Source organism: Camelus ferus, chromosome 14 (assembly GCF_009834535.1).
Source record: "Camelus ferus isolate YT-003-E chromosome 14, BCGSAC_Cfer_1.0, whole genome shotgun sequence".
NCBI classification, from domain to species: Eukaryota; Metazoa; Chordata; class Mammalia; order Artiodactyla; family Camelidae; genus Camelus; species Camelus ferus.
The window spans coordinates 7,646,471-7,671,636 of NC_045709.1; the positions used below are offsets into that span (position 1 = coordinate 7,646,471).

Below are 25,166 nucleotides of genomic sequence, written 5' to 3' on the forward strand. Positions count from 1 at the left end.
CCTGGCATAGGAGATATATTGGTAGAAAACTAACTAAAATGATTAGAAGAAGCATATAGAAGGATAGAATACAGAAAGCCTTAACTCTTTATTCATTATATCTAGTCCATTAATCCATCAAATCTTGTTTTGAAATATCTCATACTCACTGCCTTCCTTCTGGCCTCCACCTCCGTTGACTGCTTCAGTGGAGCCTTATCATTGCTCATTTGGGTGATGGCAGGAGACCCTCCCACTCCGTGTAGAGCATCCCAACCTGGCATGTTGAACATTGTGCGCACACACACACACACACTTTACATTCTGCTGCCAGGCATTTTCCTGCAGTAAAGATCTAATCCTATGACTCTCTACCCAGTGGTTCTCACAAGGCCCTCCTAGATTTGATGCCTGTCCATCAACTCTGAGATGAGTCTGTCACAAAAACATGGGAAATTGGGCTTTTTGTCTTTCTTTTAGGAAGAGTTTAATTTGAGAGTCTAAAGTAAAGATGTAGGCCCTTAAGAAAAACAATGAAAGCAATTAGTAAAATAAAGCATATTGTTTCAGAAAAGCAAATTACTGTAGATTTAGAGATTTCAGGGAGCAAAGAACGCCATGGAAATGGCTGCTTTACAGAATGGGTCCTGTGGGCAAAGAAAGGTGTAGAAACCTAGTCAGCAAACGTTTCCTGAATGCCCCCTCCTGCAAGAGGCTTCTGTTGGCAAGTGGAGAAGAACACTAATAAAATAAAACCTAAATCTACAAAGAAAAGTCATATATGGAAAATCAGGCCCTAAATTTTAGCCTTGACTTGCATCACGTTTAAAGTATGTTTGACGGCCAGCCAGTATGCGGAGCTACCCAGTCCCTCAACAATCAAGAGGTCTGTGTTTTATATAATCTTGTTTCCTCTCCTTCACTGAACTAGCATCTTATGCTTTGTAACTATGGTTGAGCCTCATTCATTGGCACTTCTGTAGTCTCCCGGATCACTGACTTGTCCAGTCCTGCACCGTTGCTCCCAGGGAAATACAGGGTTATGTTCCTGAGATCCTCTGGTCACAGATTTTGGCCAGGTGATCAATACATAACCTGGGTTTATGTGTACTTCTGTTTCAAGACACCTTATTTAATATGTATCGTTGGTCTGTTAACATTTAACTTGGGGCCAACAGCTCTGTAACTCATGCCTGAAAGAAGATTCCCTAACACAGGTGTTTTCTCTGTAAGGCACACCACAGCCTTCTCGTGCTTAGGAACACCAGACAGCATTTCAACACAATGCTTGGGGGCATTTTAAATAGCAAAACCACCAACAAAAAGCACAAAAGTGTGAAAATGTGGTAGTAAATAGACCCTGAATAGACCACGTTTTTACAGTATGAGAGCTGAAACAGAAAGGCAAGAGCGTCACCTTGTTCAGCCTCAGCTGGGAATGTGCATGGTGGGGTTGGGGACTCCCATTTTTTTTTTACCAAGCTCTGCACATGTCTGCAAAAGCACCATGCATACTGATCTTGGGGTTACAAATACATTTTGGTGAGTAAGCGAATTCATAAATACGGAATCCATGAATAATGTATATCAACTCTAGAACTATCTAACTTACCAAAAGAAACCCAGTATGCCCGTATTTTGGATCCTGAAAAAAACAGATGTTTTATACTATTGGCTACTTTTTTTATGGAACTGAAAATTAGAAGGAACTACTCATGGTTCCTACAGTTGAAACCCAACAGGGAGAGATAAGAACATGTTTTCTTGGTTATTTCTAGTAGTGTACTTTTGCTGATGAAATTCACTATCATTTGGATAGTGGCACAGTGATTTTTATGTTGATTTTATTATGCACTAAAAGCATGATCAGTATAGAAAAAGTCTGAGTGGTTTTCAAGCCAGAGGCTGAGATGGTGCAGCCAGACACCCCCCAGAAGACTCATCCCCTGTGACACATCTGGAGAATCGTCTGGGCCTGAGTCAGTTAACGACGTGTCAGAACTTGGACATAGAAAACAGCCCTTTTGTCTGTTCCTTCCTCACTAGGGGAATGTACCCCGATTCGGGGATGGCTTCCGTTCTAGCTGTCAGCTGATTTAAAGCAGCATTTCTCTGTGTCAGAGATCAAAGTGGAAAGAAGTGCATGGAAGTTCCAACAATGGAACGCACCTTTCTAAATACTCCCCCGCAGTGCTTCTTTGGGATAAGACGGGGGAGCATTTCAGGGAAATCTGGATGTTGTACACATGAGAACTGTTGGATGCAATTTGAGGCGTTTTCTGCTGTTAAGTATTTTATACTTCCTTTTTTCCTAACAGCACACACACCCCTCCTCTCACAAACAGTAGAATGCACATTCTCATGTGACTGACAAGCCCAGGGGAAGAATCTGTCAACCTCAGGAGGTGCTAATAGGGCAAAAAGAATCAAGTGAAGCTTTGCATTTCTGACTCTTTTCTGACTCTAAGTGAACAGGTATTGTGGTTCTGAGCCAGGGTTTCTTTTTATTTTCTTTTTTATATTCTGTTTCATTTTTAATTGTGGCAAAATACATATAACATAAAACTTACCGTCTTAGCCATTTTTTAAGTGTGCAATTCAATGGTAAAGACACTGACATTGTTGTGTAACCATCACCGCCGTCCATCTCCAGCAGTCCTTTCATCTTGTAAAACGGGAACTCTTTACTTGTTAAACAGTCACTTCCCAAACGCCTCTCCCCGTTCCTCTGGCAACTCCTTTTCTACATTCTGTCTTTATGGATTGGATTATTCTAGGGACCTCATGTAAGTGGAATCAGACCGTATTTGTCTTTTTGTGACTTACTTCATTTAGCATAATGTCCTCATCGATGTTGTAACATGTGTCAGAATTTCCTTCCTTTTTGAGGCTAAATGATATCTCACTATATGTATACACCACATTTTGCTTATTCATTCATCCATCGATGGACACTTGGGGTGTTTCCACGTCTTGGCTGTGGTGAATAGTGCTGCCGTGAACCTGGGTGGGGGCAGGTTTAGACTGTTGACTGTTGACAGCCAGTGGTTCTCAGAAGATGCATGTGTTCTGTCCACAGGAAAGGGCAGAGACCTGTGAAGAACTGTTACGGATAGAAGAGGACGCGCACTGGCATCCCGAGGGAATGTGAGTACCCAGGGCTGGTGGAGCACCACACCCTGTAGACCTCGTGTTCCTAGCAGAACGGTAGCCCTGTCAAGATAGCATTTTGGGCCGCTTTTCTTTGAGCAAGCTTGCATTCTTACCCAGCGATGCTGATCAGAAGTTGCGAGTTTTCCTCTGTCTGGATGCTTATTGTCATAGTTTTGGGGCCATACAGTGCAAGGTTGTACCTCTTCCTTGGCCTTGAGTTTTATTGGATTTGAGGTTGTGGATAGAATGTAATTTAGGAAATCAGGTTCAAGATCTGAGAAAAGCATATACCTCTAATGTCTTGGTCTTAAGCCTAATAGTGGTGATAGCTAACATGTATTAAATAATCATGTCAGGCACTGTCCTGATCACTTCACAAGGAGTAACTCACTTGATCTTTACAACAATCCTATAAGTTCTGTTATTATCACCCATTTCACCAGTGACAAAACTGAGGCACAGAGAGATTGATTACCTGCCCCAGGGTTAGAGAGGGCTGAGATTGAACCCATGGCCTCTCATACCAGATGGATATCCCTTCTCTACTGCATGTGAAGATCTTCTTGGCCAGCTGTACGGAGGAGGGCATGAGTGATCTATCAGACAATAAACCATGTCCGGGGGTTTGAGTTTGGACCGTGTGGCATATGGTAGGTTTTTGATTCCCAGGATTTTGTTTTCCATGATCCAGCATTAGGGCTGAACCTGTCATCATACCTTGTCAGGGTTTTTCCCTTATTGAGGGGTTACTACATTCTTAAAAATTTCTCCACTTACAGAAAGACATTGGCTTATGTAGTGGAAAGCAGTAACTGTGCTCAAATCTCTCTTGTCCTTTAAAACCATTGCAGAGTTCCTTTCAAATCACTGTCCAGTGTAACCAGCACTTTGTTGGATACATTTCTGTGACGTCAAGGAGGACTACCTTGATTATAGAATCACAGAATTATAGGGAAAAGGATTTTTATAGGGAAAGAGTTTTTAAGCTGTAAAGCTTTGGAAACCCATTCTCAGTCTTTTTATCTATTGTTCTCAACCCTGCCTGTAAACCAGTATCATCTGAAGAGCTTAATAAAATGCCCAAACCCCAGGAAGACTTACTTGAGAGTATCAGGCCTGGCATTTCTTTTTTAAGCACCATACATGATTTTGCTGCTTAAGGAGCATGAGCTGAGAACCAGCATCCCACGCTGAAGTCTTATATTGTATGAAAGCACCAAAACTGAGCCACTCTGGTTGAACTGGAGTTGGAAGGTCAGAAGTAGTGCAGACCTGCCCTCTCTGAGCACCCCTGTGGATCCCCTGAGGGCTCAGGAAAGCAGAGGATGAGAACCACCCTGCTTGTCCGTTGCTCTGATTTTACAAAAGAGCATAAGGAGGCCCCTGGGCATTGAGACTTTGTGTGATTTGTGCTGCTTTGTTGCCAAGCTGGCTTTCCCCACCCTGTAGCTCTTTCTGCTACACTCTGGCAGCCCACCCCATGGAACAGTGATATGTCCTCTTTGAAGGGTTGAATTTGTCCATTGTTTTTATAATGTTAGACAGATTTTTATAAGAACCCAGGTTCTATTCATGTTCGAGTGACCATTTTCAATCTTGTGCTTGGTTTCACGCTGCAGACTAAGTTCATCCAAAGACCAGGACGTGAATATAGCAATGATTGAACAGCTGAGAGAAGCGGTAGATTTGCTGCAGGATCCCAACAGGTAGGTGTGTTTTGCCTTGGCCCAGGTTTCTTGTGTAAATAATACACGCTAATTTATTGAGTGCATTATCTCAATTTTTAAAATATTTATACTCACAGTGTGGGCTCACCACTAACAATGAAAAATCGCTTTAACTGTCTATTTTCCCAAGATCCATAAGTAAAAGAGTCAAACTTTTGGAGGGATTGAGATCAATTCCCCCATTTTCCATCTCTTCATGAAATTCATTTACTCTTCATGAAATTCATAGGGCAATTTTTGGTATACTTCTTAGATAACAGAAATACAGTAAAAGTGCATATTTACATTGCTTAAAGTTTAAACCTCTGGTATATAGAAATATAAGAGATTTTCCAAAAAGGAAAGAATTAGTTTATCAAGTGCTACCATGTTTACTTCTGATGGTGCCAAATATATGTTAACTGAATACTGTATTTCTAAAGATATGGGTTAGAAGATCATTTTAATTGAATTAGCCTTTATCACTAATAGACACTATATGCAGGAGACATGTTTTTTGGTTTCTTAGCTGAGGATAATGGAATTCCCCTGGACGAAATATTTTTCAGTAAGGCAGTGTACCTGGTATCCGGTAATAACTACTATATTGATAGAGAAATAGATCCAAATTTATCCCTAGCAAATCATTCAGAGGTCCTGAGACTTTAAACCTGAAGATGATGTGGTCTTGTAATGTGGTGCACATGGAAATCGCAGCACATTCTGGGATGTATGGAAAGGGTGATTAGTGAGTCCCAGAGTACCAGTGAGAGTACACCACCACCGTTGTCTGGCTCTGAAAGTGTAGTGACAGATCAGGGTGAGTATGGCTGTAAATCTTTGGCGATTGATTTGAAAAGCATTTCAATTCTGCAGACATTAGTTGAGTGCTTACAGCATGGGGAGATCTACAGCGTGCACCTTGGGGAATATAAGGATGAAGTAGACACAGCTCTTCCTTCTAAGAACTTAAACTATTGTAATAGGAGTTGCCTTGAATGGTGATAGTGATTTCTAAGTGTAATTGATTTACGTGCTTAAAGTGAAGCAAAAAGTGATGAACCAGAATGAATGCCTGGCCCCAGACGGAAAAGGGGAGATGGCTCGGCTGGCCTTCCTGCAGGTTGAGGTATTTTACCAGGGTCTTTCATAGCTGACATTTTCAAGGAGAAAGCAAATTTGGGATGGAATTAAAAGCTTCTGCAAAGACATGGAGGTCAAAAAGAATGGAGCAAGCTTGGAAAATCTCAGGCAGAAAAGATGATCTCCACACTGGCCGTGCTTCAGTATTATTTATGGAACGTTCAAAACACAGACACCCTGACATTACCTGTGGGGCTGGGGGGTCTGGCCATTTTTATTTTTTAAAAGGTCTGCCAGTGGGTCTGTTGTGCAGCCAGGACTGAGATTTATCAGAGGGGCCATTTGAATTGATGGCAGGCATGACTTTGAATGCTGTGTTGAGGAGCTGAAACTTTATTTTACATGCAGGGGGAGGTAATAATGATTTAAAAATATGATTATTCATGTTGTTAATTCTCCCTAATGTTTGGCTCAGGGCCTGACTTATTAGTAAGCACCTAATCAAGGTATGTTCCTTAAAGAGCTGAGTTTCACATCCTAAACCAGGGCAGTTGGTGAGAGGGTAGGAAACTGGGAGGAGAGAGGGAGAGAGAGAGAGTGTGTGTGTATATGTGTGTGTGTGTGTGTGAAATTATGAGGAATAGGGTGGTTGTTCAGCATGGCTGGTGAACAATATACCCTGAATCAACTAGAGTCATTTGCAAAGCTAGCTCTAACGCCAGTTAATCTGGGTAAGTTCTGAAACTTCTCTGCACTACAGTTTTCTCATCTTAAAATGGTCTACAAGTGCTTATTTTTTAGGGTTGTGAGGATCTGAAATAATATATAACCTGCTGTTGGGAAAGTATATTGGCAAAACCCTTTCAGAAGGCGTCTTTGTAGTGGAAAGCCATAGTCTGAAACTATTTATAAACCTTTTGAATGAATTCTAAAAATGTTTCTTAAGGGGGGAGGTGGTTTTAATAGCAAATATTTGGAAAAAAGGAAATGACTTAACAATTTGGAGATACTTAAATTTATTTTTGGTCCTTAATAAGATGGAATATGTGGCCAGTGTAATGTTTTTTAAAGTTTCCAATGTATTTTAGATTGCTCATTATATAATTTTAACATTAAAACGTATTTTAAAATGCATAAAGTTTGATCCCCATTATATAAATAGAATTAGGCCCCAATTGTATAAGAAGCTTAGAAAAATTAAAACTAGAAATATATTAAGATGCATTTCTTCTGTGGGTATTTCTAAATTACTGTTTTTCTTTATCCTTTTAAATATTGTACCTAGACAGTGGTAGGTACTTAAGTAGTTTTTGGTGATTGTTTGAAGTGGGTGGTGAGGATGGAAGGGAACAGTCCAACGTGTTTTAGACCCCAGTCCCTCGTATCTCCCTCTGAGATGGGGAACCAGGAGGCACAGCCGGTTTGAGGAGGAGGATGTTGGGGTCTGTTTAGGGCCTGCTGAATAGAGTTCCAGTGGCAATGTGGCAGTGTCCATTCAACTGTTAGATGTTTAGGTCTGGGACATCAAGACTTTGATTTAAAGGTACTTTAATCAGGTGTTGCAGTAACAGAAGCTGGATGCGGGGATGAGGTTCCTAAGGGCAAGCACATGAGCAGGAAGGGAACGTGAATCCAGGACAGAGTCTTGAAGACGTGATGTTCAGAGGAGGCCCACTTGGGCTTAAACTTAATATTGTTTTAATATTTCTACCTTTTTACATTTTCTATCCCTTTTCTAATACATTTTTCTTACAAATTCAAGATTAATATGTGAGTCTCTGAAGTGAAAAAGAACAGCCTGGTTTGGTGGACATAGTACTGGTGAGGGAATGTGGGACTGGAACCCAGTGTAAGATGGGGGTGACCTGGAGGGTGTGGCTCCCCACTCTGGGCCTCAGTTGTGTCATCTTTCATGAGAAGTGGGGTGAACTGAGGATCTGGAGATTCTGCTCCAGCTTGGAGAGGTCTGCGGCAATGAGTTGCCAATGATGTTGAGCCAGTCGACATGAGTGTGGAAGAAAGCAGCCTTGAGTAACCTTCCAAGTGATAGTTGATTTGCATCTTTATGGATTGCTATTTTAAGATTATATTATGTTGTAAAACTTTATATAGATTTGATTTCCTCCCTCAAACAATCCACTACTTTGGCTGCTCCAAATCTTTGTTGTTCATCCTGAAGTAGCTGTCGTATTATGTCAGTTCTAACTCGATGATAATGTGTCTGTGTGCCAGTGTAATGGGAATAAAGAGAGTCCTGTTTTTGCTTTGAATAAAGAGAAGGCACTTCAAGAGGTCACCCTTATTTCTAGCTTGAATAATAGTAATAAAAATTTTATATACACTTTGGGGTTTTTCTTTATCTCATATTTCATGGATCCAGATTTCTTTGTTTATTTTAGCTAAGCCACTGATTATAGGATTCAGTTTTAGAGCTTTACCTTTTATACAACCTCAACATCAAAAAATTCAGTTGAATATTGCTATCCTGTTTTGCCTTTATGTCAGTTTCTTCTCTTAAGGATTTCTGATTTTTGGTTTGATAGCATTTTCAATAGGCATGAGTAATACGAACTTATTCCTGCCTTTTAAAATAGCTTTGTAACTTTAATTTGACTTACAGAAATTCCTGGTTCTATAGATCTTAAAAAGAAGCTCAACTCTTAAAATTACAGAAATTCAGAAACTATCTGCAAGATAATTTCAGAAATAAATTTCTTATGAATGAATTTTTAGTTTTTTAACTGGGATTATTAGTGTCTATCAAAGATATCGTCTTATTAAAACAAATGCCCTTTGTACATACACCATAATATAGTACATGTGTAGTATAGAACAACTGTACTTCTGTAAACTAACAAAGTTCTAGAATAAAATTTAGTGTATGCTACCTATGAATATTATGACTTTATCAGAACTCACTATTATATTTCAAATCAGTTGAATTTTGATACCAAAGCAGATGGAAAATTGTATTAAAATTATTATATTAAATTTGGCACATAGTGGGAAAATTTGAAATTTCTACCATAAACTTTTCATTACTTAATCCTAATGATAAACATAACTTTTTAATATATTAAATTTTAAAACTAAAAATGGCTAAAGGCAGTACAATTTCATAGAAGTTTTGTAAATTTGCTAACACTTTTTTCCCGCTACTCTTCAGATTAAGCACAGATATTACAGAGAGAAGTGTTGTAAAGTTTTACCCTATGGAATCCACAGAAGACTTGGAATTACAAGACCCTGCACTAAAGTATGTTGACCTTTTACAACGTATTTTCTTTTTTTATAACATAGTTTCTATTTTTACATTGAAGTATTTTTGCTTTAAATTCCACTTTATAGCTTTTTTTCCCCTCTAATTCCTACAGTGGTCAAATACAGTTGGAGACATCCCCGGTATGTGAGGTAAGGCTGCTCTTGGATCACCCAGAGCTCTGGTGCAATATTCTGCCACAAAATAGTGGCCGCTATATTCTGTCAAGATTTCTCATGGGGTGGAACATTCATCAGTTGAGATCAATATTCAGATTTGTTCAAGATCTACTTTTCAAATGTTTTATACTTTTAGCTCCTTTAATTTTTCTATTTATCTGTTATACTTCACCTCTGATTAAAGATGAGAGTTGGCTGTTTCCATTAAATTCTCTAAATTGTTTATGTCAGGCAGCTTTAAGTCAGACAGTGGCGACTAAGACCCACAGGGAAACTTCTCTGCCAGAATCTGGAGGTAAGACCAGCTGAGGCAGGTTTTACAGTCACAGAAGAAGCCTGTGAACTGACCAGATGAACACAAACTCGCAAAACTCGGAAGACAAGAACTTGGGAAATGCCTAAGGATTAAGAGACTCTAACAAAGAGAAACTAGTGGGGATATTTGGGGGCAGAGGAAGGGTAGGTTAGGTAGCTACATAGGGTGAAATTTGGTGGCTGTAGAAAAAGCAGTTTTGATGTAAAACTGGAGATAAGCCTGGAAGGTCCCTCAAAAAACAGTTGCAGCGAGATGAAGCGAAACATTGGTTACAACCTGTTTTATCTCTTCTTACTGAGTCGGTTTAGGATGGCTAATTTCCATACAAACCAATTTACATCCCCTGAGGTGTCTGAACACGTACTGTAGTAGAGCAATTGCACTCTTAACCACCTAAGTCTCTGTGTTAAATAAGAAAAAAAAAGAACTGTAGTTGAAAAACCTGTGTTCTCAGGGAGTGTGGTTTCATAGTTGAGTGCAGTGCTGAGGAATTGTGTTAAGCTTCAGCCCCATCTCAAAGACTTGCTCACTGTGGGCTCCTGTGGGCTGCCTCTTTAACTTTACCTTTATTGTCTATAAATTGGGATCAGTCTCCAAACCCAGGCACCTAACTGTCGGCTGTTACTGTTACTCTGCTCTGTGGTGGTTGTTGGTATGGTTCTTAGAATCACTGCACTACCTCTTCCCCGAGGGGAGGGAGGCATCGCTGAATGACCCCACAGCGGGACATCGGGAAGCCTCTTATTTGAACGCTGCCCAGGGCCCATGTCATCAGCTCTCCTTCTGAGACATGCTGCTTTTGATTCTGTGCAGACTCACTTTTTTTTTTCCAGCTTCTTATTTGAAAATAATTTTAAAGTTAAAAAAGGTTGAAAATAATTACAAGATTCTACAAAAGGTTACAAAAAATTATAACCTTTTACCCAGGTTTACCTGTGACTGATGTTTTACCACGTTCACAGTGTCATTTGTTCTCTGTCTCTTCTTTACCACCACACACACACACACACACACACAAGCACATGCACACACACACAGTTATTTTTCTGAAAATTGGAGGATAAGTTTTGTACATCATAGTCCTTTACCCTAAATATTTCAATGTACCTTTCCTAAGAAATGAGATTTTCACCTTATATAACCCCATTTCAGTTATCAACTTCATAAATTATATTGATAAAATATTTTCATCTGATCTGCCATCCATATTCCAGATATCTAGGTTGATATAATGATGTTTTTCATAGCACTTTTTCTCCTTCAGTGTAGGAGCCAGTCTAGAGGCAATCGTTGTCAGGTACTTACAGTTTTCTTTACCCTGGAACATCTCCATAATTTTTCTTTGATTTTTTTTTTGACTTTAAAATTTCAAAAAATATAGTGCCCCTCTTTTTTTTTTTTTTTAATGAACTGCCTCTTATTTTGTGGAACAAAGTCCCTCATATTTCCTCATGATTAGAGTGAGGCTCTGCGTTCTTGTTTGGGATACTGCACAAGTGATGCTGTGTCCTTCTCAGGACATTTGGGGGCAGACTGTACATTTGTGCCTCATTGGTGATGTTCCTTTGGTCACCCAGTCAAGGTATAACCTGATTTCTCCACTGTCTGAGTGTTGCTTCATTTTCCTCTTGCAACTAGTAAGCAGTCAGTGAAGAGGTACTTTGAGATCATGTTAATATCCTGCTGCAGAACCAATTTTGACTCCAGTAAAATAGATGCCCTCCTGTGTGCTTTCAGGAGTGTCAGGAAGACACCAAACCTCTAGAAAAATGATCTCCATTCCATCTCTGATTTACAATGTTTATATGTTTTTTTTTTCCCTTTCGGTTGAATGAGGAGTCATATTTGGTTTAAGAAATTCTTACTCATTGCTTCCTTCTTTGGGCAGTTCTCTGTCCATGACAGATATGTCTTTATGACTTTAAAAAGGGAGGGGAGATGCTGGCTCTGGTGGAAAGAGGAAGTCACAAGGAGAAAAAGAAGAGAAAGTAGTGGATTAGCAAGCCAGTGCTAATGATTATGCAGAACTTAAGTGGGAATCTCATATATAGTTATTTTTATATTCTCTCTTCCATCTCATTCAGGAAGAAAGTAGTAACTTTAGCATAGCCTTATTAGATCATTTAGCCAGAATTGAATAGCCAGAGTCCTTGTGCTGGATTCAGCCTCGTTTATGGTGCCGGGGACTGGGATAGGAAGGAGATGAAGTTGCCCTCACTTTTAAGGCATTTAAAAAATTATGGAGGAAAGAAGACTTAGATATTGAGGAAATTTAGAGAAGAATAAAAGATGGTCCTTAGTCCTGAGTGTTTTAGGTGTTCTGTGGGATGGGGGAAGGGACAAGAGTTTAAGGAAAGGGAAATAAACCTAGATTTGTGGGGTGGTTTGGATTTGGATGGGTCCCGGAGGCCGTGCTGAACAAGGCAGCACCGCTGTGGCCAAATCAGCAGAGAGTGTGAACCGGGCAGAAACACTGAGGGATGGGGTGGTGTCCAGTTAAACAGATGAGGCCAATATTATGAAATGGTTTGTAACTGTCAGCACATCACATTATCTGACTTTAAACACACTTTAGATGACTGTCCACATCAGGTTTGGAAGGCACTGGCATCCATTTGGAAGAATTGTGGGTTATACTCCCATACATAAATCATATCCAACGGGGGGAGGTGTTGGAGGGACAACAGGAAAAATTAGACGAAGGAGTTTCTTATAGAGGTAATCAAACTGACAAGTTACTTGTTAAAAGTTAAGGCATTTAATTGGGTAGGGAAATTAGTGACATTTTATTCCAAAAATATGTTTTTCCCTTGGATTTGTCGAAGTTGATAATGTTTTTAATAGCACTCCTCAACAGTAGGAATAGGCATCTTAAATTTATACTAATTTGGTGATGTACATGAAGATGTTTATATTAGCTATTACCAAATTTTTTATTTGGGTGGATCCATGGAATTCTTGATTATAAAGAAGGCAGATCTGGGTAAAATAAGCTATTGAGTTTCCCCACTGATGGCCAAAGAAAATGATGTTGAGCTGACAGCATAAGATTTTCCTAGGTCCAAGCATGTGTATTTATTAATAAGCTCCCACTGAAATTCTGTGTATTTGGGAACTACTGCCTTGGACCATTTCTAAAAATCCTTATGCTCCCAGCAGGTGGGAACCTGGGTTGCTTGGTAACCTAGCAAGGAAAGCTGATGTTCACAGGTACTTTGGGCTGAGCTCTTTGCTCTGGGAAATTCTTTTTTCTTAGTTTGTGTGATGCTTTAGATGTATTTGTCTGTGAATATAGCTGCATGTTTTTAGAAAACGTAAGTATGACCTACTTAGCTACTAATTAATTCAGCATATGATTCATTGTGTCCCTGTGTGCCAGGGACATGATGGAAGTTAAAAAGACTCGTTCAATAATTTTATAGTCTGATGAAACATACCATGCATTTTTTCTTCTTTAAGGTGCAAAATGATCTAACATTACAGAATAATGGGAGCGAGTATTCTCCCAATGAGGTAAGTTTCCTGGTGATTAATGAAAGCTGAGCTATTTTGTGAAGCCTGAATTGGAATATCTTTTACAGAAATCTATAATCTGAGACTGTCATGATTAATGAGTTAATTGTATTGCGGATTCTCTGAGGGAATCTCTCATTAGCTCTCATAGCCTGATCTGGCTCTTATCCATAATTAAAGATTCATTTTATAAGATATATTTTGAAAACCAAATATGAGAACACTTTTATAGAAAATGAAGTGAAAATAGCTCAACTAGGCAACATTTAGAATGCCTTGTTTTCCATAAATGATTCAGTGCGTGGTTTCCCCGTAGCTGAGACATCTGTTCAGTGTTATCTGTTTCCTCATCTTATTGTGTGATGAGATTCTTTGTCAGACGTGCCGTCTGTGAGGTGGATGTGAGTGTGCGCTTGTGCGTGTGTGCTTGTATGTGTGCGTGCCTGCATGTGAATGCACAGTCTATTCTGGAGCAGAAAAGGATTGCCAGTTTCACATGATTGTCAACTATTTCTATAGTGAGCACGTGAAAAATTGAACAGATCTCCCCCAGAACAGCATTCTGTTCATTCTACCACTTAAAGCATTTTCAGGGCGAAGATGCATTAATTATCATGTTTTTTAGTCAGAACTTCCTCGCAGCAGCACATGCAAGAAGGTGGTGGTTTTATGATAATCCGTGATCACAGAGAAGCATGCATAGTCCAGCGTCAGTTCTTTAAAAACTTTCCTTTCCTTCTAACACCACAGGTTAGAGAGGACTCCCCTGCCATCTCTCCTACCAACACCAGCACAGCTCTGTTTGGCCTGAAGCCTCGATCAGGTAAATTAAAACCTCAGCATTCTTGCACATGTGACCAATTCAGTTGTTTCTCTTTGGCCCTTTAAGTGTATACCTCATAGTGTGAGCAGCCTCGTCAACTCTGGTGAGTTTGAGTCCTGGCATCAGAACCTTGCTACAGCTTGGGGAGGCCAGATGTTCGAGCCTTGCTGTCAGTGAATCACCTGTTAATGCCGTGTTATCAGTGATAGATTACTGTATCTCCCTTTGAATCAGAGCAAAGAGTAAAAGGTGTTGGGGCATGTAAGTGGGGAAGAAATATTCTGTTGATAAAATGGCTACCGCTTTGCCTCAGTGGTTCCTGCTATGTTGCTGAGTTAAACCTGGTGACTCTTTTCTGAGACATCCCTCTTTTGCTTTCTGGGCCTTAGTAGGGTCTGTGTATTTACTCATAGAACAGGGGGATCATTTCAAGGCTCACATGAGTGGTCAGGAGTCATTTTTTTAAGAGTATTTCTGCTTATATTACCGACTCTCTTCCAACTTATGGTTAGCATATTCACAAATGTAAATTATAACAATGTGCAGAATAACTACAGATTTTGAAAAGAAGGACTTTGTATAGAAAAATTTGGTTCTTTTAATTTCTCCACGTACTTAAAGTTCTAGCACTGTCTGCCTTCTTTTAGGTGCGTCCATGTTTTAATATTGTTGATTCTTAGGTCCTTTTGCATACGCTTACTTCTAATGCTTTTAACTAAGTGCTGAGAAGGGATTCAGATGCTTTAAGCAAAAGGTAGCAAAGAACTCAGATGTCCTTGGATTTTTCAGTAAAGCATTTTGGCAACAGTTGAAGTTATACATGTATGTATTTTGAAAAAGTGTACCCACAGGAAAAAACAACAGGTGATTCTTTATAAAGTTTTTTTTTTTTTCATTTTTGGAGAAGTTGATTGATGGGTAACATGCACCCAGGTGTAATGGTTTCCCGGCATTTTGAATGGGCTATAAGACAAAGCCATTTGACAAGATGCTTGGGTGTGGGAAGGGTTAGGAGGCGTTTTCTGGAGAGCCAAATTGTGTGTGAAATTGGGCTCAAATGGCTGGCCTCTCCATTTATGTAGCTGAGTGTATGCCGGCAGATCTGGGCTGGGCCTCCACATCCAGAGTCCCCGGTGTGTGCTGGGAGGAGTGGAGGCATTTGTGCCTTGAGTGATGATCTGCCGGGAGAGTTCGCTACACACTGAGGACCTCATATTGGGCTACAGCTTTCTCCTGTCCTGTACAGGCAATTTTACACAACTTAAAAATATCTTATAATGGAGCAAATAGCAAGTTAAATGGATCTCCAAAGAATAATATTCTTTTGAATGTGCATCTTTGCAATTTGGTTATAAAATTGTCTCCGTGACTTTTAAAATTCTTTTTACGGGGTCCAAACTCAGCTTATCAGCCTTGTGCCTGCACTGCTGAGCCATTTCAGATTCTTTGTAGTGGTGAAAAATAAATGAAGTATTAATTTTGAATAGTAGGAAACAAAGATAACTTCCTCTCCTAGCTTCCAACCTTTCTGTAATGCTGACTAACCACTGTGGAAATTGTTCTAGTTGTTGAAAGCTTTGTAGGGTTTGGTTACTGTAAATAATGCTGACTTTTTCAGGATTATCAAGTGGCATATTGGAACTTTATAAAACTAGTATCATGTATTGGGAATTTAAAAATTTATATTTGGTAATTTAAAAATATTACAGTATGTATTTTTCACATTTTTCTAGAAAATAATATATACAGTAATCTTAATTGAAGATCATATGACTAAAAACCAGAGAAATTATTTTTGATTGCGTAGCTTTGGAACTTTAAAAGGTGATTTAATTTTTATTTTAAAGTTAAGTATATGGATTTCTGTGATTTCTGTGTTAAAGCAGGCTGATAGTTTTTTTCGAGAGAAGTATTTTTTTACTGTGTTTCCCTCCAAAGAAAGACAACTTTATATACCCAAATATTTGTTCCTAGAATCATGTCTGTGTATTTTACTGGCCCTGCCTTATGACTGAATAAAAATTTTATAGGTAATTCCTAAACATCAAAAATTACTGTATGTATATAGTTAGTGCCAAAAGAGGGAGATGTTATCATTTCATAAATAACCACCTTAGAAGTGCTTTGAAATTGGTTGACATCTATTAGTTAATTGATTTGTTGTTAAAGAGACTCTACCACTGTCTAAAATTGGTTTTATACTGACCAATATCAAAGACAGTATTGAGAGGTGTACCTGTGTGTCAAGGGTTGAGCAGAGTTGGCAAGATTCAGCTATCAGTAAAGCATGCCAGCAGACTTACAGATGTCTTTAAAGAGAAATTTTACATTGCTTTGGGAAAAAAATTCACCAGCGGTAAACACTGATTCTATAATAGTTTTATTTCTAAATAATAGATATATTTACATATATTAAGCTTTGTATGTGTAACGAAATTTTTTGTGCGAATCATCTTTGCTAAGATTGTTAGTTATTTAGAAGGTCTTTGGAAAAGGTATCTGGTAGGTCTTTTGCTTTTTATCTGCATAATCTGTGGGTACTCTTTCTTTCTGCTGACATGATGCATTAGTACTCTAAGTCTGTGGGCTTGTGGAACTGTTAAGATTAACGATATTAACTGCATGCAGAATATGTGATTGATAAGTACTAACACTCAGTTTTTTATCATTCTTTTTATTCCATGCGCCATCTTTCATTCTCCTATATTGTACATTTGAAATTAAATCCCATAATATGAATTTCACTTCATTTCCATACAATCTTTATGCCGTTTGTGAAATGCTGCTGCCCCTTTGGTTTTCCCTGGTCCTTGTGCAACTGTACGCGGACTGGCTCTCTCGCTCTCCTGCAGACCCAGCCCTCACTCTTCCTCCTATCTCCTTCAACAAACTTACACAGGCACAAACATGGGACAACTCTAGCTACAGTGTTCCATCTGAAGGAGACAGTGACAATGGTAGGTGGCTTTGTACCTATTCTTTGATGTGCTCATTAATAAGCCAGTGAATGAATACACTGAACATTCATTTCTGTGCAGCTGAAGATAGTGTGTATTCACCTGCATGCCTGATATAAGAGATAGTAGTAAACCTGGGAAGGCCAGAAAAGTGCATGTGCATTGTTCTCTGGTGGTTTGTCAAACTACGTTTAATTATCTTGAATATTCTGAATTTTGGGAGGACTTTACAATAATTTCTTCTCTGTCCTTTCTGCTTGGGTTTTTTGGGAGTGTTTTGCTTGTTTATAAAAATTTGGGGTTTGCACATTGGGATTATCTCTGTTGCTCCTGCTTCTGAACTAAATGCTTTTGGAGTTTGATCTTTTATTGTCTGTGCTTACCATATGAGATTTTTAAAGTAATTTAGACATATGGTGGCTGATCCTAGAAGGGTGCACTGAAAGTTGTTAAAACTGAGACATTTCTAAAAATGAAATGACTTTTTGTTTTGCAAATGAGTTGCATATGTTGACTTTTGATACCTTCTGCCCTTTTTGAGTGTAATTTCATCTATATAATATTCAAGAATAGTCACTTGGCCTGAGAATTAAATGTGCAGATAAAAAAATCGAGGACACCTAGCTAGGATTAAAGTGGATTTCTTTTGATTTCATACCATTAAATATCTGAAGTAGCCTAAAAGATGAAAATAAAATAAATATAATTATTTAGATGTACTTACCACAGATATCTGAATCTCTATTCTGGTCTGTTAGCTCAGACTTTGCAAATTTTACTCCAAGATACCAAGTGACAAGAATAATGTTAAATGAAATAGAGACTATGATTTATAGGGAAGAGAAATGAGATGTGGGGTAGAACCACAATACAAACACAATAGGAAGATGTATCTTCTGGTAATACTTAAAAAAAAATCTAAATATGTATATGTAACACATAGAAACATATTTAAAACATTTGCTGTGATTTCTGGTCAAAATTCAACCAAAAATGCTTTTCCAAATGTGCTTACATAGAAGGATAATGTATATCTTGGCAGGTTAGTAATAAAAGGAATTTTATTATTTCATAGAGTTTTAAAAATTTTACCTGTAAACAAGTATGATTAAACAACAACAACAAAACCAAAGTCCTTTCTTGCATCATCCCATTTTAAATTCTGAAAGTTGAGGAGGGCTAAAGGGAAACTTTCTTGATAAACTGCTCCTTTACTTAAAAATGAAAAAGGGGAGAGAGACATTTTTGTTCTTCAGAAAGCATGGCTATTTATGGAGCTGATGTTGTTTAAAGGAAGTAAAGCCTAGAATGAAAGATTTATGTGTGATTTGGTATTTCCTTAGGAATGATATCTGAAACCAAAGACTTTTTTTTTTTATAAGCTGGGCAAGATCTAGACATCTTATGTGGTAGTAGAATTTCTATCTTTATAGATGAACCAACTAAAACTAGAAAGGTGAAGTGACCTGCCTGGGTCACGCTGCCAGGTAAAGGGGAGGCGGGGCTCCTGACTCCCCAGTCCTCTCCCTCCACCATGTTTCCATTCACCCACAGATGTTCATGGAGAAGTCTTTGTGCAGGCTACTAAGCCAGACTGCCTTCTTTTTATTAAAAGTCCTAAGATTTCCATAGAAAATAATCATTGTGAAAACCTTTCTGAAAATAAAATACTTTGCAATACTTATATGGTATTTTTTATATTAGTGAAAATTCCAGGGATTCATGTGTAGCTATTATGCTGTGCCATAAATAAATAAATAAATAACAGATTGTTTTCAGTATTCATCTGCCTGGATTAATTATGTCAGATATTGGGTGGTTGTAATTTTTTCTTATTTCCAATTTGTCTACAATATGCTCTGGGGAATGGATAATTTTCTGTTAATTATCTGTTAATTTTCTGATAATTTTGTGGCAGCAGACATCTTTACAAATATTTGTGGAGGTTCCCAGATCTGGCCTTTCAAATACAATCCTCATTCTCTTTGTGCTGAACATTGCTTTGTGATTTGAATACATTTTCCAATACATTTTTTAAATTAATGAAGATGCACGCTATGCATCCCCAAGTATACGAGCTAGAGTTGGAAGAGAAATACAGCTTACTTTTGTGTTGTTTTTACTGGTTCCTCTTAAACAGTAGATCCTATTTAGTGGCCTCTCTTGGCATTTCAAAGCTGATTACCCCGTCAGTTTTGTTTCCTCATATTTTCTCCATTACCCAATATCTGCAGCTATCTCAACCTGTGTAAATAAATGGCATCGTATTACCAACTCAACCGGCATAATGTAACTTGCCTTTCATTTATGTTTTTTATGTATTATTTTGGTAAAGTCGGCATTTTTATACCTTGTTCACTGCTTTGCTTTATATTAAAATTCTCCTTTTATTTTAAATTTCAATATTTAAGTAAAGTTTAAGTTTTATTTAAAGAACTACATTTAAAATAATAAATACCGCTTTCGAACATTTTTTTTTTCCAATATATCTCATTTCAAATCCCCTAGTTTCCCTAAAACTCATTCTTCAAAGAAATAAAAAAAAAATGGTAAACTGGCTAGAAAGTCCTTGGAAGTTTGAATTCTCACAATCCCCAGAGTTCTGCCTCCTAAATGGATAGGGAAGGATGTGGCCCTATGTCTGTGTGTCCATCCACCCCAGGGGTGGATTCGGCAGCTTCACTTCAAGTTGTTCTTAACTTGAAAACTTCACTTCCACTCTTTCTCTGTGCCCTCTTGGTACTCTGCACCTTTCCCCCTTCATTTTGAAGTTAAAACTGTTCCTATCTTCCTTTGAATCATTTTCCCTTTTTCATTTGCAATGAATTGGTGGGTGCTAATTTATACTTACTTAAAATTGATCTTTAAATTATCACTGGAGAGTGAATGACTGGACCCATCCATCTTGGGCCATTTTACAGACATTTTCTGGGTTGTTTTTATCATAATCTTGCACTTCTAGGAATTATTTTCCCCATTACAAAAATGAGGAAACTGAAGCTGTGAGAGGTGTTTCAGTGGTTCTCAACGTTGGCTTCATATTAGAATCACCTGGGCATTTTGAAAACAATAGCTGCCTGTGCCCCACACTCAGAGGTGCCAATTAATTTGGTGTAGCATGGAGTTTTCGCACTGATATAATGTATTTGTATATTTTAACTGATTTTATGTTATGTTCAAATAGGTGAAAGCCACTGGGTTAAGTAAACTGTCCAAGACCATGGAGAGGAAATTTGAGTGTTTTGAAGGCAGAGGATTTATGTAATTCCTTTTTGGGCACAGAGAGAATAAATGAATGTACTGGTCAGATTTCTAATTTGTATTAACCTGGGTCTGCAGCTCATGATACCTTTTCAAAGCCACCATATTGCTGCCTTTGAGTTTGTATTAAACGTCTTAAACATGTGAGTCTTAAACGTCTTAAACATGTGAATCTTAAACGTCACACCCAGTCCAGGTTTTTCATTTCCGAGGAGTAGTTGAGAGCTAAAATTCCAAAGCCTCATGTGTCCACAGAGAAGAAATCTCTTCTCATTGAGTTAAATTTAGATAATAAAGGTTAATAATATAGACTGATAATTTCTACACCAACTGCATTTCATGTAATAATTAAGTAGCATTTCAGGCAGTTTTTAGAGGAGTTGGCTTCTTTTGCTTAACTGGAACATAGATACTCTTACAACACTTAGAGAAATGGTTTCCTTTGTGCATCCTTAAACATCTGTTGAGTGCCTACTATGTGTTAGGCACGATGCTTGTTACTCTAGATATAGCTCTGAAAAAGACAGACTAGATCTCTGCTTTCATGGAACTTTTATGTCAGAGTCTAATGCATTTAGACCTGGAAACTAAGTTTTAGACTTCATGATAGAAAAATTCAGATGACTGATTATTAGAGTAGGATAATCTCTCCCAAGATACTCTCCAAATAGACTGATCTCCGAAAGAGGGAGTTTTTGAGACACTTGTGTTGTTTATTCACCAAACTGCTTTGTAGGGGCAGGGGTGGAGGTACAGATTGGTACAGACGTAATTGTACAGACATAAACTCTTACAGAGTCATAATGGAGAAAAGCAGATCTGTACTGTAAGACAGAAAGTGATGAATGCCAGGAGAGACACAGGTAAAGGATGTTGAACATTCAAGGCTGACAGACCACTCCCAGGTCAGGGATGAGGATGAACAGAATGAGGGAGAAGGTAGAGATAACAGAAAAGTCAGTGGAATTTGACCTATACCTGCAAGGGTGAATTTGATATCCTGCATAAGCATATTCATCATTCTCTGCAGGGTCCTTGCTTACGAGTTGTCTCCTCTGCTAGAAAAATTTCAAATATGAGCAAATTGTCCTTTTCATTCTTTGAATGTTATTTGATATATATAGTAATTAAACAGCTAAGCAGCGCTCATTTTCCCCTGCATCTTAAATCACCTACCTCTGTGTCTTCCTACCCTTTAGGCATATATACATGTGTGTACACACACACACTCATACATACACTCACTCTGCTCTCTTGCCCTTTTTTTTTTTCTTCTTTACACTTCAACAATCAGTGGCATTTGATTTGAAAAACAGGCACTGACAGTTTGGCTCTTAATATTGCCTTATAGCCTCAAGTTAAACTTTTATTCCCCTGAATGAAGTAAGGGAGTTCTTGGAATTTAGTGATGTGAAATTAAAGAAAACCAGAATAATTCTTCCACAGATCAGTTTCCTAAAGCTTTGACCAGGCTGGTCATGGCATTTGTTATTTAAATATAACTTGAAAGGACCAAAAAAAAAAAAAAACAAACCAAAAACCTGTAGGTAATATAATCAGAGCTACCATAATGGTCCCATTCAAATTATTCTGTCATAACAAACATAAATAATAAATCGATGTGCTCAGTAGATTTATTATTAGTCTAAATAGTTTGTTTTAAATTCTCATATATTCTACAATAATTAATCTATTTAGAAAACTAGTAGTATTATAATCAGATTTCCAGTAATTTTATGTACATTTGAAGTGTTTGTTTTCAAAACAACAGTTCACGTATGTTTTAACACTTTTTGACTGCTTACATTCATAGAGCAAATACCCAGGCATGCAGTTTGTGTTTTTTAAGACGTACAGGAATTTAAGGTGAAAAGTGACGCCAGGAAATTAAACCCCAGACACCACTGCATTATCCTGTTATCTCCCCTAGGGCTCTAACAAGACTTGGATACTTGAATTGTATGCTGTTAACCAAAAGCTCCCAGTTAATTTAACTTCCTGATAGTTTTGTATTCAGAATGAAATCTGCCAATAAAAACATATTGAAAATACTAAACATGCAGTATTAGATAAGATTGCCCCCAGAAAAAAAGGCAAAGGAAAATAAAGCCTCCAAAGAAAACAGATTTGTTTAAACGATATTGGGGCTCCCCTCGCTGGCCAGTGTGTGTATTACTCAACTCTGCCCACGTTCCTGGACTTTTTTGGTAAATTTGGCTGACTCCTTTTCTTTGGCGGTGTGGATTATTTCTAGACTTTACATTTTAATATATATCTCTTCTGGCTGCTGTGTTTAAATGGGTGAATTTTTGTGGGGGGTCAATACGGTGTAAAGGCAAGTTTAGTGCGTTTCCACTTTCTTCTGTGCTTTATTTTGTCAAACTCTTCCTCATTTCCCTTTGCTCTGTGAACTCTCCCTGCCAGTTGCTCTGCCCTACTTCCTTTGCCTACTTTGCCTTTATTTTTAAAACAATCGGTCTCATTTCCTGTGGGGTTTGGCTTTTGTGGACCCTGGTGACAAGCCTTCAGCTCTTTCTGCCTGTGACTTCCTTGGGTGTCTTGTGGCAGAAGCCCAGGCCCCAGGCTGACACCTCTCTGAGGTTCCAATAGGTGTTAAGTACAATAGCTCATCCCCTTTCTCTGTTAACTCTAAGTCAAGGGTTTCTTAAGATGTGTTAATTTTCTGGTCCTCTGTAGAGCACCAGAATGCTGATTCAAATATCCTAGAACTGTTTTAGAAAGAAAATACCGAGATGTGAGAAGTATAATGCAAGATATATATTAAGATGTTTTGGTCTAAAGATACAAATTTGAGATTAAAATGACATAGTTGAATGAACATGGGATAATTGATTATATGGTAGAGTCCAGTTTTTTAATTCAAAGTGTATTTGTAAATCATACTTAATTTTAAAAACTAATAAATTAAAATAGCCTTTAAAGTAGCTCATAGGAAATGTTTGTCAGAATAGAATAAAAGTTAGATGATCTTCTTATTCTGCATTATTGACGATATGGTGATTTAAACTACTACAATTGCAGTATGTCAGTGCAGCCTTCTACATGGTATTGATTTTTAAAATTGGAGTTCTCTGCCCCAAATTTCTGAAGGCCCCGAATCCTCCCCATCACCCACCTCACCCCTCCCAATGTGAAAATCTATGGGCCACAGGGAACTAACTACAGCTTTCAACAGTTCTTTGCCCCCTTTGGTGTGCATGGAAAACTGACAGCATTAATAGGATAAAAATCACAGGGAAGAAAAAAATTCAAGTTTAAATCTACCCTGGGCTTTGTATCCTAATAAAAATTGAACAAAACCCTTGCTATAATCACTCTGCCATACGTAGACTATTTTGTACCTTCTTTATTAGTCTTTAAAAGATGTCATCCTTCAGAAGTTGAGAGCATTCACTTTTTTCTGGAGCCAGAGGTTTAACCCTTCCACTGTGAGTTGCTATTCCTGGAGGTTGTAATTTTAAGGAACGGCATCCAAAGATAATCTCTTAAAACTGCCTCTCAGCTTGCCAGCTTTTCTAAAAGGAGCCTATGGTCATTCTCTGAAGAGCTAGCTTTTGGGATTCGATGTCAGTGACATGAGAGAAGGCAGAATTTTCCCACGCCACACTCCACTCAGATACATGTCCTGTGTATCATCACTTGGGTTGTTAACTAACCAGGCTTATGAAAAACCCGAGCCAACAAAATTGTTAACCTGTGCTTATTTTTAACGTGCAAAGCAGTTCTAAGTTTTCTTAGTTGAAACAGAGTGTCTGCATTTAATGAAAGGATTGTGAAACCTCGGGTGTAGATGAAAACTTAACATGAAAGCAGTGGGAAAATGAGAGAGAAGGAATCTGGAATGGTGCCAAGGATGACCAAGCCCTTTGCTGGATTCAGCTGATTATCAACCAGAGATACAGCTTCTGTTAGTCCACACAACCCAGAATAATTTAAAATGTATCAGTCTTCTCTAGAATATTGTAATCAAGCTTTTCATGTGAATTCAGAATTTCTTGTTTCTGTGAGTAGTAAATGGATTACTTGGGATAAATAAAGAAACTATTTGTTTGATTTAAATATGACTAGCCTAGTATGGCAACCTGTACTAGGCACTCCATAAAGGCTTTTTTTTCCCTTTCTGTTACAGTGTTTCTAAGACCGCAGAGAAATTTGGAATCTATAGACCCACAGTTTACGATTCGGAGGAAAATGGAACAGATGAGAGAAGAAAAAGAAGTGGTGGAACAGCTCCGAGAGGTACTGGGAAATGTTGTGTAACTGAATAATAATTTCCAGAATTGAAACAGAATTCTGTATTTAAAAAAATAGACTTTGAAGCACTGCAGACCTAGTTTCAAATCTAGCCAGTTTGCTTACTGACTGTTACTGGGCAAGTCACTTAACATCCCTGAGTTTCAGTTTTTCCACATATTAAAACAATAGTTCCCACCTACCTTCGTGGGATTTTGTGAGGAATATACGAGATAATGTAAGGAGAAATACTTAATACGTATGTATAAAGGCTAGTATTTCAATTCTGGTGCACTTTAAAAAATGCACTATTACTAATTTTCTTAATAATATTCCATGAATTTAAAGATGTTTATAGTTATCTGTACTCTGTACCCCAAACTGGTCAGAGTTTTCGAATCACTCATTTAATAGGCAAACCATTGGAACTTCTATGAAGGATGAAGTCCTGTGCTGGGTGCCAGGGAAGATGTTAAGCATAGTGATGGCAGGGACCATGGCTGTCCTATTTCTTACTGTATTTCTATTCCCAGCACAGCTCCTAGTGGGAACTGTGTATGTATTTGTCTACCCTCATGGTCTTTGTGTCTAATTAGGGGGATCATATATAAATATGTGGAAGGTCAAACAGCAGTACAGGTGTCAGTCACCAAAGAACACACTCGCATTAGTTATTAAAGGCA

General features: G+C 38.2%; 1 protein-coding gene across 3 annotated transcripts in view; it reads left to right on the forward strand.

The window, feature by feature from the left end:
* The window catches only part of LRCH1 (leucine rich repeats and calponin homology domain containing 1), a 169,822-nt gene that overhangs the window by 120,710 nt on the left and 23,946 nt on the right, over positions 1–25,166 (forward strand). For 2 of the 3 annotated variants that reach the window (XM_032496141.1, XM_032496142.1), the window contains exons 10-16: positions 3,059–3,126; positions 4,752–4,838; positions 9,088–9,177; positions 9,296–9,332; positions 13,135–13,188; positions 13,939–14,011; positions 24,380–24,489. In XM_032496141.1, the coding sequence (XP_032352032.1) occupies positions 3,059–3,126; positions 4,752–4,838; positions 9,088–9,177; positions 9,296–9,332; positions 13,135–13,188; positions 13,939–14,011; positions 24,380–24,489 (519 nt within the window). Of the gene's footprint in view, positions 1–3,058; positions 3,127–4,751; positions 4,839–9,087; positions 9,178–9,295; positions 9,333–13,134; positions 13,189–13,938; positions 14,012–16,863; positions 16,969–24,379; positions 24,490–25,166 lie in introns of all 3 variants that reach the window. The other variant, XM_032496143.1, reaches the window with a different exon arrangement.